Below are 18,261 nucleotides of genomic sequence, written 5' to 3' on the forward strand. Positions count from 1 at the left end.
GGAAAATCTCACAGCGGAGTTCAGCTGGACACCGGGACACTGCGCATGCGCCGGAGAGCCTCACCAGCCTTAGGGTAGGGAAAGATTACGGCCCAGTGCGCAATTCACCCATGTACAGGTTCTGAAGGTGTAAAATCTGCGACAATTCCACAACATAACGAGCATGCTATGGATTCGATAATTGCAGCATCTTTGTTTCTTCACATGGAATTTTCCCAGTAGATGTGGATAGCCTTTTCAAAACCCCAACCACATTTGCAGTTGATATGCTCTACAAATCTGCCACATCTGAACATGGCCAAAGCCTATTCTCCCAGGCTCCTACCCATTAGAAAAGGAGCAGTGTAGCATGGTTCTATAGGAGCCGTGTCCTGGCAATAGTCACCATGTCTCCTGCCGTCACATCAAACTTTGGCAGGAGACACCGAGAATAGGAAATGATTGTGACCTGGTCACTGCTTGATACATTATAATATGGTTGGCACGGTGGCTCAGTGGTTAGCACTACTGCCTTGCAGCGCTGGGGTACTGGGTTCGTATCTGACCAAGGACAACATCTACATTGAGTTTGTATGTTCTCCCTGTGTTTGTGTGGGTTTCCTTCGGGTTCTTCTCACACTCCATAGACATACTGATAGGGAACTTAGAATGTGGGCCCCATTGGGGACAGAGAGTGACGATAATGTCTGTAGCGCTATATAAATACATACAATAAATAATTCATGCCACTATCACTTTATTTCTTACCAAGTGCACCTGCGGAGTTGTTCTGTTAGGGGTTCTGGGAATCTCAAAGATCCGTTGATTCCTGTATTGTGGTGGTGAGACCTCAGTAAGATCTGCAGACACAGATATCAACAGACAGGAAACCAGTACTACAGACTCCGTCCATAAAATGCCAAATTACTAACCACCTGCCTATGTAACATATAGCATTTTCAGTCATTTGTCCATATTGCTTAGTGAAATATTGTTGTACACTGTATAATATAATAGCTTTCTATCATCTACTAATATCATAGCTGTATAATGCTGCAGATGCATATTCTGTATATTTCCGGCATATTATTATCTGCTGTATTTTATAATGTTAGCATACAGAATCTACTGTATATTGTAATAGCTATAATCTGCTAATATAATAGCTGTATATTGTAATAGACACACATAATAGCTGGATAGACTGAAACGATGAAGCAGCGCTGTGGCCAACGTAAGCGATGGATTCAAGCCTCCGGGGAGATCAGATTCAAGCACTCAGTCCATAAACAAACGGGAGGAAGCGGGACTCCAGCACAACAGGGATGTTTATTCACCCAGTGCGAGACTGCAACGTTTCAACTGTTCAGTGCGGTCATTTTTACGCAACAGCGATCACATACAACATGGTATAAATAGGGCAGGTGCCAATTTATACAATTAAATAAATAGCCACACAAAATGATTATATATATATATATATATATATATATATATATATATATATATCCATGATGTGATAGTATATAATTATAATAAAAATGTATTTACCTGACATTTTCATTTCCTGTAGTCCTCAGGCAGCACAGTCACAAAGCTGTACTGCTAGGACGTCTAGGAAATATCAATTCATGCTGCAAAGAAAAAAATGGGGGTTAGGCCTCATGCACATGTCCGTGCCTTTTTTTTGCGGTCCGCAAACCGCGGATCCAGCCCGTGTTGCCTCCCGCAATTTGCGGAACGGAATGGGCGCCGGCAATATAAATGCCTATTCTTGTCCGCAAAGCGCGGACAAGAATAGGACGTTATATTTTTTTAACGGGGCCGCGGAACGGCTTGGATGCGGACCCAAACAACGGTCGTGTGCATGAGGCCTTAGTCAGCAAATCCTAGTGCGCAGGTGCACGTCACAATGACTGAAAGCGCAAAAGCAAACACAATGCAACAGCACTCCGCAAACACAATAATAAAGTAAATACAATCATGCCAAACTCAGTATAGAAAATATGCTAATGCTAAGTTATAAATGTAAGATTCTTGGCAAATACATTTTGTACAAAATTATTTTGCCTGTCCGCAAACGTCAAGGCGATCTCTTTAGGACAGGACCCTAAAACTAAATACTTCATCCACTGGTGCTGTATTAGCCTCCATTGAATTCAGGGAATGCAGGTTCCACATGCATGCTGAACCCACTCTGTATTTTACCTCTCCTAGTGCCAAATGGTCTCTAATAAATGTAGGGAGAGCAGGCTACAGCTTTATACTTACACTGATTAAAATCAGCCTATGGGTGTGGCTGACTCCATTGGTTGTGCACTAATTAATCTGTCTGCCCCATTGGCTGATTTTAATTAGTGCAAGTATAAAGCTTTGTCCTGCTCTCCCTGCGTTTATTGGGGTTTCATTTGCATATTCAAAACAGGAATGACGTCCCATATAAATTACGTTCCCATGCCCATAGCTTCGACCATACCACACATGACAGAAGAAAATGGTGCGCAAGAGAAACAAGCATTTCGAAGATGAAATGTGGGATCAACCAAGGTGTATATGACGAAAAGAGGGAAAGCGTATCACATGACGGGTCATATGTCACGATATCTCCCACATGATGTGAAGAAACGGCACCTGCGCACCCAAAAGACAGTGTCATTCAAGGTAGTGCTAGCTCAAAGAGACCGGAGGGACCCACAAATATTGGAGGGGCACCGCTCACTAGAGGCGCATCAGTCACTGTCAATGTGTATATCACAACCATCTGCATCCGGTTGTATGATCTTTAACATAGCCAAGACGGATCTGTCATGAACACCATTGAAAGTCAATTGGGAAAGATCCGTCCCCATTGACTTGCATTGTGGGTCATGCCGGATCTGTTTTGCTCCGCATCTCGTGCTGCAAAGAAAAACCGCAGTTTGCTGCGGTATGCTCTCCGGTATGGGAACGCAAACAAGAGGAACAGAATGCATTTTGGAGCATTCCAATCTGTTTAGTTCAGTTTTGTCCCCATTGACAATGAAAGGGGACAAAACGGAAGCGTTTTTCTCCAGTATTAAGATCCTATGACGGATCTCAGTACCGGAAAAGAGAAACGCTAGTGTGAAAGTAGCCTGAGACAATTTAATTATATACTATCACATCATGGATTCGTTTTTTTTATATACGGTATATATAATCATGTTTTTTGTGGATATTCATTTAATTGTATTAATTTGCTTAAATTGACACCGGCCCTATTTATACCATGTTGTATGTGATCGCTGTTGCTTGAAAAAGACTGCATTGAGCAGCTGAAGCGCTGCTGTCTGACATTGGGTGCACGGACATCGCTGCTGCGCTGCGCTCTTCTGGTGTAATAAGCACATATAATAGCTGTGTATTGTAGTAGGTGCACTTCATGTACTGTGATATATAATCTGTATATAATCTACAGCAGTATTTAGGAGTATTACACCCTGCTCAAATTAATTTTATCAAAGTGCCACCAAGGCTGTGATCATATATCGTGCTGTACATAGAGAGCCCGGCATTAAAACCGTGAAATATCACCTTAGAGATATGGTGTGGACCCCCTAGAATACACATACCGTACTACAGATTTGGAATCTAAGATTGTATTATATAATGGTTGCACTTTATTTACTGCACATTTTAATATCTCCTGTATATTAGGTGTATATTGTAATAGATGCACATAGTCTAGTTATAACAGTCATATTATATACTCTATAGAATCTGTCGTATATTATAATAGTTACATAATTTTTAGTGTGTATTATAATACTGGCATACTATCTGTTGTATATTACCCTATATTATAATAGCTTTTGAAATCTTTCTGTTAGGTCGCTCTATTATCTGCTGTATATTCTACTTTCTCAATATTATCTAGTGTATATTACAAGACCTCTTTCACACGGACGAGTTTTCCGTGCGGGTGCGATGCGTGAGGTGAACGCATTGCACCCGCACTGAATCCGGACCGATTAATTTCTATGGGGCTGTGCACACGAGCGGTGATTTTCACGCATCACTTGTGCGTTGCGCTAAAATCGCAGCATGCTCCTCTTTGTGCGTTTTCAAACGCAACGCAGGCCCCATAAAAGTGAATGGGGCTGCGTGAAAATTGCAAGCAAGTGCAGATGCGGGGCGATTTTGACGCACGGTTGCTAGGAGACGATCTTATTATTATTTTCCCTTATAACATGGTTATAAGGGAAAATAATAGCATTCTGAATACATAATGCATAGTCCAATAGGGCTAAAAGGGTTAAAAAAAAAATGTAACTCACCTTAATCCACTTGTTTGCGCAGCCCGGCTCCCAAACATGCCGATTTTTCTCACGCGGGTGCAAAACGCATTACAATGTTTTGCACTCGCGCGGAAAAATCCTGCGACACACCCGCATCTTATTCGGGCCAAAAACATGACGTCTGTGTGAAAGAGGCCTTATAGCTGAAGGCTGTGCGCTGTATATTGCAATTAGAGATGAGTGAAGTTTTGTGAAAATCGATTCGACTGCTTCGCCGAATTTTACAGAATAATCCCCATTGTGACAAATTACTTCGTAACAAAGCGCATTTCTTTGTAAGTAGTGGGTGCAATGACGGGGAGCGGCGATTGTACCCTTCAGATGCCACGTTCATACATGATCGTGGCATCTGATATACATTACAAAGTGTAAAAGAAAAGAAAAAATAATAATCCTCATCTGATCCATTTGCTCACGACGGGTCTCCCGCCGCCATCTTGATTTGAAGGTCTGGCGCGAAATCTTGCTAGCCGGCGTGGTGACGTCATACTTTGCCACACAGGATTTTAGCCGAGATCTTCAATCGGGATGGCTGTGGGCACCCCGTCGCGAGAAAATGGATAAGGTAAGCATTATTTTTGTATTTATTTTTTTAACACTATTTCGGGTTAAATCGATTCCCTACCGCTAAGCACGAGTAAATTCGGCTTCGCAGCGAATCAGATTTATCCTGAAATTCGGATCGAAGTCGACTTCATGGACTTCGATGTGCTCATCACTAATGGCAATGAATGCTGTATTATAATACTGACATAAAATACTACTGTCTATAAAGTGTGGTGTATTATTGTCGCTGGTCTAATCTTTGTCAGGTGGATTTAACCAAAGACCTTGCCCACTGGGAGAAGCTGACATCGGATGAGAAGAGCTTTATTTCCCATATTTTGGCTTTCTTTGCTGCTAGCGATGGCATCGTTAACGAGAACCTGGTAGGTTTTAGTGTTATCACACGCGTTTTCTTTCTATATGTTACTCTAGTCTTCTGGCCATTCATCAGTCATAGTACTGACAAGAGACCCTCATGCTGTGAGACCCTTTATACTTACCTAGAACACGCACATATTGCATTGTCACTTTGGGCCGTACTTCCCCCTATATTAGCCGAAGCGGACTTGGTGCATCCATATATGAAATGGTCACCCATTCATTTGAATGGACGCCTTGCAATACTACTTTTCCCCAGCAGTGGCTGCTGCAGGATAAATGTAGGACTGCTTCCAGCACTTGGACTCATGGCAATCTGCTGGTGACCAGTACTTTTGAGAAGACATTTTCCAGTCCAGAGAACCCCTTTAGTGGCACTGGTTACATGTTCAGTACATTCTTCCATGTTCTGTAAGCCCAGATGCTACTCTGTAATGTTTGGACTGAGTGATACATGACATTTCTCTGTGCTCCTCAGGTGGAACGATTCAGTCAGGAGGTCCAGATACCAGAAGCTCGATGTTTTTATGGCTTTCAGATTCTCATTGAGAACATCCACTCTGAAATGTACAGCCTGCTCATCGAGACGTACATCAAGGATCCTCAGAGTCGGTACGGAGAGATTAGTCAGGGGATACACAGAGCACTACTACTAGAGCCTTTGGTCAGAAGTATACCTTGGGAAGACTTCCCTACCTATCCCTCCGATGGAAGGCTCTTCTACTGGCCACTGAGATAAAAAAAAAAAAAGTGTATTGTGCAGTATATTTTATGTTTATATATTTTTTGCTGTGTCCCACTTTATAGGAAGCACTCTACTGCACAGTAAAAGAAACAAAAAAAAAAAAAGATACCAATGCATGCCATTGTGGATACGTTTCATGTATATGCCCTTAGCGTTCCTTGCCATATATGCCAACGTAGGCTTTAGACACATTGGGAAAGATTTATCAACCCCACACAGAAATCTGCCAAATGGGTTTGTGACTTTTTAAAGCGGCTCTGTCACCTGGATCAACCCTATTAAACCAGACATACTGGCTGGTAGGGCTGATCATGCTGAATAAAACCATACCTTTCTTTTGTCTGTACATTAAACGGCTGCAGAGAAATCTGCGTTTTTATTCATATGCAAATGATCAATTCGAGCACTCGGAGGCGGGGCTGAATATTCTGAGCACCGCTCTGCACACGCCCCCTCCCCTTGACAGACAAGGCTAGATATGCCGAGGGCAGAGCTGTGTCCTGGCTGATACATCTCTACTGTATATATGTGTATTATACTCTTTTTACTATAGTTTCACCGCACTGCAAATCTACATATCACTGCTTTATTCACAAGCACAATGTATGATTATAACGACACCAGTGATATGTGTTAGTTTATAAACATAGAAAACCATGCGTCTCTATGTGGCAATGTTATAGCTTAGTGGTATAGTGACCTGCCTTCAAGGGGTTCTGCAGTTTGTTTAAATTGATGATCTATCCTCCGATCAGCTTCTATATAATGCACATATATACAGTAGATGTGTATCACCTAGGACACATATCTAGCATATCGGCATATCTAGCCCTGTCAATCAAGGGGAGGGGGCGTGTGCAGAGCACAGAGTGCTCGAATTGCTAATTTGCATATTAATAAAAACGCATTTCTCTGAAGCTGGTTTACCATATAGACAAAAGAAAGGTACAGTTTTTCAGCATGATGCCCCCTACCAGCCAGTATATAGGGTTAATCCTGGTGACAGAGCCTCCTTACATGCCATTTGCACAAAAATGTTTGCACAGATGGTATTTTACTGCCGTCCATGTCACTTTTTGAAAAGGACATGGCATGATGTGGGGTGACACTTCATCCCGCTTCAATTTATTATCATTTACGCTAATTTCCTGCCATAAATGATGACTAAAATCTTCTCCAGCTAAGAGCTGGCATACATTTCTTTCCAGGCACACGGACTGCCAGAGATCCCGAAGAGGACCTGTCACCGCTCCTGACAGGCCTGTTTTAATAGCGTCATGCATCCCCCATGTAATAACAATTCTGGAGCATCTATTCTCATGTCTGTATGTTGTGCGGTTCCTTTAGTATTTCTACTAGAAGTTAGGAATGAATTGCTAGCAGTCTGCAGTAAGGGTACAGAGGGGAGGTGACCAGTTGGGGGGTGTACCTGCTCAGTCTGAAAATGGCAGCACTGATTGTATAGAGATTGTCTGTGCAGGTACACCCCCCAACTGGTCACCTCCCCTCTGTACCCTTACTGCAGACTGCTAGCAATTCATTCATAACTTCTAGTAGAAATAATAAAGGAACGGCACAACATACAGACATAGGAATAGAGGCCCCAGAATTGTTATTACATGGGGGAGGCATGACGCTATTAAAACAGGCCTGTCATGAGTGGTGAGGTGTGTGCCTCGTCATAAACTAAGTGCTTCCTCCGGCAGGGCAGGGGATATCGTAGGCTATAATTGGGCAAACGATTCACTGCTGGTGCATGCGCACTTCGCTCGACGATGCCATTACCTGTAGTCCGCACGGGTGCAGACTACAGTGTGTAGTGCGCACGCGCGGGATTTTAAACAGGCTCAGGGATCACGTCAGCGCGCCACTCTTAAATATATTATATTAGAGGCGGCGCTGGACTCAGGAAGGCGGCGCTGGGCACCGGACCAAGGGGTGCGGCTGGGCACCAAGTTAGGAAAGGACATCCCATTGGGCACCTCATGGAAGTCAGTAGCATATCCCTAAAATCGATTTTAGAAATAAATAAATCAAGACTATTAGTTAATAAGGGCATCATTTAATACAGCTCAGGGAGACCTACAAGTAGCTATGTTTTACTGTAAGGGGTAAAATGTGGTGACAGAATCCCTTTAAGTACATATTTAAAGTAGGAAGGACCTATATATCACCAAAACAGAACACAAAAATAAACAAAATGTAATTTTTATATGACTCCGTGGGCCTCCAATGTGGTGGCATACCAGTTGTAAAGGCCACAAATCAGAGGCCCAACTACTTATTTGGGCCTCCAATTAATGCACCTCTAGTGGCCAGTAAACTGGTCCCCCCCCCCACATAAAGGTCAACCAAACCACCTCTGGTGAGGATCCAGTGGCCACTTTTTGCAATACCCTGCAGCGATTCGATTTATACTGGTCCCACTTGATCCCGCTGCTTCCTCTATACTGTAGGGTATATTAATTAGAGGGCGCTAACAGCTATTAATATGTGCCAAAGTTTTTTATTTTTTGTCAAGCTGATCTGAACTAGGGGTAAGGGGCACATTCACATCACCGCAGACATATTTTTGACTGCCCCTGAGGGTGTGAATCTCTCTTCTCTCCCCTTCCTTCATATAATTTCAGACCCAGGATTCCTGCCTGACACTAACTGTAACGGCTATCTGCCCTAATAGGTGGTCACATATTGTCTGACTTAAGACCCTGTTGTAAGCTCGACGCGTTTCGCTAAAAGCTCATCAGGAGCATTAGATCTCATACAGGACAGACAAACAAACATAAAACCGTCCGCATGGTGTATCCAGGCATCGGCGCTAGGGTGGCCGTAGGTACGGCCGCTGCAATCAGCTGTTTAAATGGGGAATGCCCCTCCTCATCCTGGGGTGTAACATGCCGCTGTAAGCGAATAGGAGGGCTGCGGGCGTGTCCACAGCGCGGGGGATCCCCGCCCACCACAGCTGCCGTCACGCACAGAATGACAAGTGCTTGGTATACAAGGACCGATCGGCAGTTGTATTAGGCTGAGTTCACACGACAGTATGTCCATTTCAGTGTTTTGCGGTCCGTTTTTCACGGATCCGTTGTTCCGTTTTTTGCTTCCGTTGTGGTTCCGTTTCCGTTCCGTTGTTCCGTTCCGTTTTTCCGTATGGCAAATACAGTATACAGTAATTTCATATAAAAAATTGGGCTGGGCATAACATTTTCAATAGATGGTTCCGCAAAAAACGGAACGGATACGGAAGACATACGGATGCATTTCCGTATGCATTCCGTTTTTTTGCGGGCCCATAGACTTTAATGGAGCCACGGAACGTGATTTGCGGCCAAATATAGGACATGTTCTATCTTTAAACGGAACGGAAAAACGGAAATACGGAAACGGAATGCACACGGAGTACATTCCGTTTTTTTTGCGGAACCATTGAAATGAATGGTTCCGTATACGGACCGTATACGGTGTAAGAAAATCATGTCTGTATCCACACATACATGTATATATATATTCAGCCTTATATGCTTGTATTAAGATATGCAGAGTTCTTCTTTAAAGGAAATATTCTATACTCTTATAACACCATATCTAGTAACACAAGCTAACAGGAAATAGCTGTCTGAAGCTCAAAACTGCATGGCTAGAAAGAGATATGCATGCTTTGCAAAAGAATGCCACATTTATGATGAAGGTACCTGGAGAGAAAACTGCTGAATGCATGACATCATAACTGCAGAAACATATATACTCATATATACCTTTGTACGCATATATCTAACATGTGCATTAGACATATATTTTACACTTACTGCAATATGGGTTTGTATATTGACGTTCACATTGGGTTTAGATAAAGTGAAGGACGTTCTATCAGGTAAATGTTGGTACGAAATAAACCAAGATAATTCCGCGAAATATTTGAACAAAGCGAAGGTCGACAAACATGGTGGTTAGATATCTAAATTCTAAGAATAATAAGTGCGTCACATATGTACCTTGTTTCTAAGAATTACCATGACTTTTTTTACTTTGTTTGAATAAAGATGTCCTTGGAAATTCGCTACCTGATTGGATGTAACGTAGGGCAGGTCTATATTGGTTTGCGGTTTGAAGCTATAAATTGTCTACGATGTCTAAATAAAGGAGCAACCATTTTATACCTATCAACGTGTATTGGTCTTCAGTGGTTGTCCGGCCGGTGATTCACCCACAGACAAACCAGGAGCTCCTTTCAATTGGTAGCAGAGGATGGTTCACTGACTATCCAGGTGAGTAATAATTTCTGCCACTATTTGTGTTGGTTGGAATGTTTCTCTCCTGGATACGGTGGATATCTAATGTATACTGGATGGCAGGTTAGTTGATAGGTTAGTTTAGTGTTCATATGACTGTGGGACAGACACGAGGCAGCACTCAGTGTTCTGCGTATCCTGATAGGAGCGGCGTCTCCTATAGGCACAGTGGTTGGCAGGGGATGTTGTTCCAGGAACATACATCATATTGATGGCAGGGAATTTTCCGAATGTAGAATTAGTCTCTTCGGACGTTGGCAGGGATTTTACAAGTGGGAATTAGTCTCACTTGACGGTTTATTGAGTTACAGGAAGGATAACTCTGGATTTATGTGAAACAAGGAAACAAGGTACCAGGAATATATGTAAAGGAATACATATGATACAAAGGAAAAAGTGAGGGAAACGCATACATCTCAATGCAGATGTTGGTTTCTAACTCACTAGGATTGTCTGTGGAGTGAATTGTTTATAGAACATAACTGTACGGTTATAACTTGGAAGGTGACATTGATTACTGCAGTCTATTAAGTCCATAAATGGTGTTGCCCATATTAGAAATTCTACACGTGTGATAAGAATATTGTACTGGTGGAAGATCTGATTGTGCTGGCTTAATTGATCCTCAACAATACTAACACAATTACTTGCTGCTATTTTTACGCTGCTATTTCCACCTCACTGTTTGCTGCTCAAATATATATATATAGAGTTTATTGTCAATTGCATTAAGCATTATGGGTAACAGCGTGGGAAAGGATCTGGATGGTGAGCCAGAGACCAGACCCACACCGTTACATTTTGTGTCAGGCACCTGTGGGATTAGTGCAACTGATCCATTTTGGGCAAATATCTGTGACCGTAGTCAGCAACTGTGTATTACGCAGATCAGCAATGTAGGTCCTCGCAATGAAGGGGACTGGGAGGAGGTTAAAAAAATGGTGGGGCTTCACCCTAAATATAACTATCCAGCCGGTGCCTGGGATGAAAATTATATGAAAACATGTTTTAAAAAATGGGAGAAAGCATTAAAAGAGTATAGGAAGAGATTTCCACCAACCCATCACATATACTTAAAACAGGATAAGGGGACAGTGAGTAAAAAGGAAGAAGTTCCATGGTCAGAAATTCTGCCCTCCTTACCAGATAAACCACCGGCATATGACGTGACGGTATTAGAACCAGAAAAGGCACCACTCCCAGCTGTCTCTACGGAGGACATGCTACAAGACCCTTATGATAAGGTCCCCTGTCCAAAACAAGCAACCGCACCAGAATTATTATTATTTTCTGGTGAAAACCAAAAGAGAACCGGACTGTACCCGGATTTGGGAGATAGATTCCCTTTTGAGTACTGCAGTTATAGTGGCAGCAGCACTTAGGGAACAAAAAGATGTGGCTCCACAAGTCAAAGAGGCTCAGGAAAGGAGAAAGGAATATAGAAAAAGTATGGACATTTATGTACAGGAGTACCGGAGGGTAAAAAAGGACTGGGAAACCAGAGCTCAGGAAGAATACGGTAGGAGAACTGAAACACAGATAGAGGCAGACAGTTTAGAACATGGAACGCCCCTGGCAACCTCCACCCCTAGAGTAACTGGAGTGATACAACCCCTGGCAGACAAATTTTCCAAACTCGCTATAACACCTGAGGAAGGGGATAAGAAAGGCACACAACTACAGCTCCCCATGATCACTGTAGGTGACACTGAAGTCCATATCCCTCTTCCTTTAGGATTAATGAAAGAACTGAAGGATATGTGTCCCAATCCAAAAAAGGACCCTAGAGCAGCAGCTATGTTTCTGCAGAAGTATACTGCAGGGAGCCAATTAACAATGGAGGATATTCAGATAATACTCTCAGCCATAGACCCAGACACTGGCTCCCAAATCGATGCAGACGAGATAAAAAAGGCATCAGAAAAGGAAGTTAGGGATGCAGGACAGGAAGTTAGCCGCCCCAATGTTTGGAAAAAGTTTTGGGATAAGATAGGAGTAGAATGGATGAAAAGATACAAAGGAGATTCAGGCTTACACACAATGCTAAATACAAAACAAGAGCCGAAAGAGGATTTTTATAGTTTCTGTAAGAGACTGTTGGATCTCTACAGTAGTACAGGGATGAATGCACCTGAATTGTTCAAGACTACATGTATGAATAATGGGGACCCTAAGACAACGCAGCTAATAAAATTAGTGAATAACGAATGGCTTACTCAATCGGTGACAGAATTTATGGAAGACATAGCAAAACGCTCAGCCTCTGGTGTTTTCAATCAAAAGGAAGGGGTATGTAAAATAGACGCTATAATCGTAATTATCAGGGCATCCCCAAAGAATACCTCCATGTGTCTATCACCCAATCCAATCGATAAAGCCACTAGGAGGAAAATACAGGAATTAAAAAGACAAAGAACTCAGAAAAAAAGTCTCCTCTCCAAGACAACTTTTAAAGAGAAGGTAATAGACACACCATCTCTCCCAAATGAGAAGGTAGAACCATTAAACTGGCCAGACCCAAGTAAGGTGCCACATCATTTCCTACTGATGCATGAATTTGGTAAACAACAGTCAGAGGGAAAAGGAGACTGTTGGGTTTGTTCACACATGCATTCAGGGGAGCACATTTATCCAATGCTAGCAAAACCTATGCGCCTTCCCTCCCTTATCAACCTAACAGATCTAGAGACAGTACAAATCACAACAACTAACAAACCATTCTTGATACAAGGGTATTCTGAGCCTCCAAACTTTTGTTTTTTAAATGGTCATTATTCTAGGGATGTTAAATATTTTGCTAATGCTAGATTCTGTGCAGACACAGATGTTAACTTCACACTGTTGGACATAGAAAGCTATATTACAAATCAAACAGTGGACATAAAAGGGCTCAATACAGTCGCCATTGCCGATGCTGATGAAAGAATAGAGAGAATGTTTCAGTACAATCTTACAGAATGTCCAGCTTATAAGCCCCAGGTCAATCAAGACCCATTAACCTCTTGGTTGAAGCGAGTAAACAAAACGGACATTAGGTATGGAAGTACTGACCCTATTAACATAGTTCAATGGATGTGTCTAATGGGGCTAAGAAGTGGGCAAAATACCTTCAGTGATGTTCCAGCACCTCGTCTACCAAAGGGCTGGGTAGTGTGTTGTGGATTATGGTGCCATACTACAATCCCTTTTCCTAAAGATCCTAGCTCAACAGGTTGGTGCACTCTGGTCCAACTCTTCCCATACATGAGTGCACAATCAGGAAAAGAAGTACAGATGGGACCAGCCCATGGGGTGCTCATTTTCCATAACACACACAGGAAAAAGAGGGCACTGACGAGCACATGGGAGAAATTTTACATGAGCATCTTAGGCCCGACAGGAACTGCAATGGCACTAGTAAGATTAGATGCCTTCCAGGAATTGGTCGAGGGATGGGTTAATATCACCACAAAAGACCTGGGGATGATAAATGAAGAAATGAGAAAAATAAGGATGGAACAGGAAGTGATTAGGCAGAGACAGGAGAGACTGATGATGGCAGTCACTGGACTATGTGATCAAACAGAAAACAAACAAATCTGTTGCATTTATTTCTCCAACTTCACCAAAGACACAAAGGACATTGAGGTACCAGATTACTATGATATAATCAACAGTCATCAAGAGGAGAGGGAGAGATTACAAGGGGCATTACATAATATGCCAGGGTCATGGAACCCTTTTGACTCATTAGGAGATTGGGCAGGAGGTATCTTTTCCGGAATTTTCAACTTCTTCAAAAAGGCAGGCATTGTTATTTTGATGACTTTGGTATTCCTACTCCTTATATATTGTCTTATAAAGTTCACAATATGGGGAATAGGAAAGACCTCTCAATTGATAAAGCGTAAGAAACCACCAGATGATTCAGGTGAATATGTCACCCTTAAAAAGGGAAGTACTCTGAAAAAGATAACTGGTGTGTGGTATAAGGAATGATCATGTGGAATGGGAATTCCATATGATCAAAGAGGGGATTGTAAGAAAATCATGTCTGTATCCACACATACATGTATATATATATTCAGCCTTATATGCTTGTATTAAGATATGCAGAGTTCTTCTTTAAAGGAAATATTTTATATTCTTATAACACCAAATCTAGTAACACAAGCTAGCAGGAAGTGGCTGTCTGAAGCTCAAAACCGCATGGCTAGAAAGAGATATGCATGCTTTGCAAAAGAATGCCACATTTATGATGAAGGTACCTGGAGAGAAAACTGCTGAATGCATGACATCATAACTGCAGAAACATATATACTCATATATACCTTTGTACGCATATATCTAACATGTGCATTAGACATATATTTTACACTTACTGCAATATGGGTTTGTATATTGACGTTCACATTGGGTTTAGATAAAGTGAAGGACGTTCTATCAGGTAAATGTTGGTACGAAATAAACCAAGATAATTCCGCGAAATATTTGAACAAAGCGAAGGTCGACAAACATGGTGGTTAGATATCTAAATTCTAAGAATAATAAGTGCGTCACATATGTACCTTGTTTCTAAGAATTACCATGACTTTTTTTACTTTGTTTGAATAAAGATGTCCTTGGAAATTCGCTACCTGATTGGATGTAACGTAGGGCAGGTCTATATTGGTTTGCGGTTTGAAGCTATAAATTGTCTACGATGTCTAAATAAAGGAGCAACCATTTTATACCTATCAACGTGTATTGGTCTTCAGTGGTTGTCCGGCCGGTGATTCACCCACAGACAAACCAGGAGCTCCTTTCATACGGACCGCAAAAAACGGCCCGCAAAACGGAAAAAAGAAACGGTCGTGTGAAAGAGGCCTTAGGCTGAGTTCACACGGGCGAGATTTCCGCGCGGGTGCAATGCAGTAGGTGAACGCATTGCACCTGCACTGAATCCTGACCCATTCATTTCAATGGGGCTGTGCACATGAGCATTTTTTTTCACGCATCACTTCTGCAATGCTTTAAAATCGCAGCATGTTCTATATTCTGCGTTTTTAACGCAGCCCTGGCTCCATAGAAGTGAATGGGGCTGCGTTAATAACGCATTGCATCTGCAAGCAAGTGCGGATGCAATGCGTTTTTCACTGATGGTTGCTAGGAGATGTTGTTTGTAAACCTTCAGTTTTTTATCACGCGCGTGAAAAACGCATCAAAACGCATTGCATCCGCGCGGAAAAAACTGAACAACTAAACGCAATTGCAGCCAAAACTGACTGAACTTGCTTGCAAAATGGTGCGAGTTTAACTGAACGCACCCTGAACGCATCCGGACCAAATCTGTCACGCTCGTGTGAACTCAGCCTTAGGAGATAGTAGCAGCATCAGTACATGTAGTGATAAGGAACCAAGGAATACATGTAAGATTAACTATATATTGCCTTGATGTGGCATTATGGATATATGAATGCATCAGTAGAGCTTAAACTGATGCATATATGTACATATTGGGCCTGCCTAGCACGTTTGAAGCAGGGTGGATAAAAATCAATGATTTAAAAAAATAAAATAAAATAAATCAGATTTTTTTTTAAATTTAAATCAGATTTTTTTTTATATAAAATGCTTTTTGAGGAAAATATATTATCATCCAAAGGTTATTCCATCATGAAATAAATATTAGATTTTTAATTATGTAGAATAAGGCTGTATATGTTTAAAGGGGTTCTGCACCTCTGGATAGATCATCAGCTTCTGATCGGCGGGGGTCCGACAGCTGGGACCCCCGCCGATCAGCTGTTTGAGAAGGCAGCGGCGCTCCAGCAGCGCCGCTGCCTTCTCACTATTTACCGCTGGGCCGCCCACCCACTGACGTCACGACTTGTATCAACTAGAGTGGGCGCGGCTAAGCTCTGTTCACTTGAATTGTTTTGGTAAATAAATTCCATTAATCCATTCACAATGTCATGCTCTTCCAGCGGTTTTTGTAAGATTATTGGGCAGTTTCTCTGCCTACAAGATATTATCACAGATGCTTGGTTTACTTTTGCAGTTCTCAAAACTGAATTTGACTCAGCAGAGATCACATGCCTCTTCTTCACAGCAAAAATGTTATAACATGAACAGAGTTGAGAAAAAGACCTTAATCCTAACTATGATTTAAATCAAGCCTTACTGACTAGTGATTTAAATCGTGATTTAAATCAGTTTGATTTAAATCAAATCCACCCTGGTTTGAAGCTTAGAGGAAAAAAATGCTATCAAAGTGACATGAGCAATAAAAGGGATGTAAAAGGTTTTAAAGATGAGACCTGGTGCGTGCATATAGTCAAATGCTATTTTGTCCAGAAATGGACTAGGATACTGGCCTGAGAAAAGAGCCAATTAAGGTGCAATCATCCTCATACAAAACACACATATACGAAATGTGTTCATTAAGACCCTCAGGCCGTACCGTTCGTAACCTAAACGTCCATTCTGCTTCCTTTTGTAGTAGTCTCTTGTCAATTTTCTAATCACTTCAATGCCCTGAAATTTTATGACATCCACTTTTCCATCATGAGTGGCACAGATGTGGCGTGCAATGGGAGTGGCGGCCTCTTTACGGATATCGTTAAGGTGTTCCCCAATCCGTCGCCGAAACTCACGTAAAGTCTTACCTACATACTGTAGGCCACATATGCACGTTGCCAAGTAGATCACACCCCTCGTTCTGCAATTAATAAATGAGAGTATTGTGAACTTCTTCTGTATCACCGTACTGGTAAAGCTGTTGCCCCGTTCAATTGCCGTACATGCCACACAACCTCCACACCGAAAAGTACCACTAGGTTGACGATTTTGCCACGTGGTAGGTTGTGGAGTTTGTTGGAAGCTGTGAGCTAATCTGTCACTTAAATTGCGGCCTTGGCGATACGTAATAGTCGGGGTGGCATCCACAAGATGTCCCACATCTGGGTCCAATTGTAAGATACCCCAGTACTGGGTAAGAACATCCCGTACCTTCTTGTGTACTTCATCAAATGTGGCGATGATGCAGATTTTTTTTTATCTGCATTTTCTCTCATTCGTGGTTCGAGCAACGTGTTGCGATTCACCGGTAGTGAGCGCTGATATGCATTCTTGAGGACCTGAGCTGGGTATCCCCTGTTTTTGAACCGATTTTGGAGGTCCTTGGCCGTCACCTTATAATCCATCACCCTAGAGCAATTCCAGCGCAATCTCAGGTATTGCCCTTTGGGGATGCCTCTTTTGAGGGCTAGTGGGTGGCAGCTGTCCCATTGTAAAAGACTGTTTGTGGCCGTGTCTTTACGAAACAGTCGTGTATTCAGGTTCCCCTTGAGATCCCTAAAAATCGTCAGGTCCAGGAACGTGATTTTGTCTTTGTGGATTTCTGATGTAAAATATAGGCCTAAATCGTTGTTATTTAGGTCTTTTACAAAATTCTCATATTCCACAGTGCGTCCTGAGCATATAATCAGCACATCTATGAAGCACAGCCACAGACTGATGTGTCTTGCCCATCTGTTAGCATCGTCAGAAAAGACCACCTCGCGTTTCCACGAGCCCAGGTAGAGATTGGCAAAAGTTGGTGCACATGGGCTTCCCATGGCCACTCCCCTGAGCTGGTGGTAAATCCGATGGTCAAACAGGAAGAAATTGCGTTCCAAAATAGATTGCAGTGATTCCAGCACAAATTTATTATGTCGCCACCTATGTGTGCCTCGTTCCTGCAAAAAGGCTGCTGCAGCCCCACACCCCTTGTCTTGGGGTATGGAGCTGTAGAGTGCCTCCACATCTAGGCCGGCTAACAAGGTGTGATCGTCAATTTGAATTCCCTCAAGCTTTTTTATCACGTCCCTACTGTCTCTAACATAAGATGGAAGAGCCAACACAAAGGGCCGCAGAACTTCATCCACATATGTGCTGATGCCCTGTGTGAGGCTCCCCACCCCAGAGACAATAGGTCTTCCCTTAAGGGGGGTTAGCCCCCTGTGTATTTTTGGAAGACTGTAGAAGCAAGGGACCACTGGGAAACAGA

At 42.4% G+C, this 18,261-nt stretch overlaps 1 protein-coding gene across 1 annotated transcript in view; it reads left to right on the forward strand.

The window, feature by feature from the left end:
- RRM2B (ribonucleotide reductase regulatory TP53 inducible subunit M2B) overlaps positions 1 to 18,261 on the forward strand; it is a 42,855-nt gene that overhangs the window by 7,685 nt on the left and 16,909 nt on the right. Inside the window, exons 3-4 of the mRNA XM_044292754.1 lie at positions 5,108 to 5,224; positions 5,698 to 5,831. Coding sequence (XP_044148689.1) covers positions 5,108 to 5,224; positions 5,698 to 5,831 — 251 coding nt within the window. The remainder of the gene's footprint in view (positions 1 to 5,107; positions 5,225 to 5,697; positions 5,832 to 18,261) is intronic.

The sequence above is a fragment of the Bufo gargarizans genome, chromosome 5, assembly GCF_014858855.1.
Source record: "Bufo gargarizans isolate SCDJY-AF-19 chromosome 5, ASM1485885v1, whole genome shotgun sequence".
Taxonomy (NCBI): domain Eukaryota; kingdom Metazoa; phylum Chordata; class Amphibia; order Anura; family Bufonidae; genus Bufo; species Bufo gargarizans.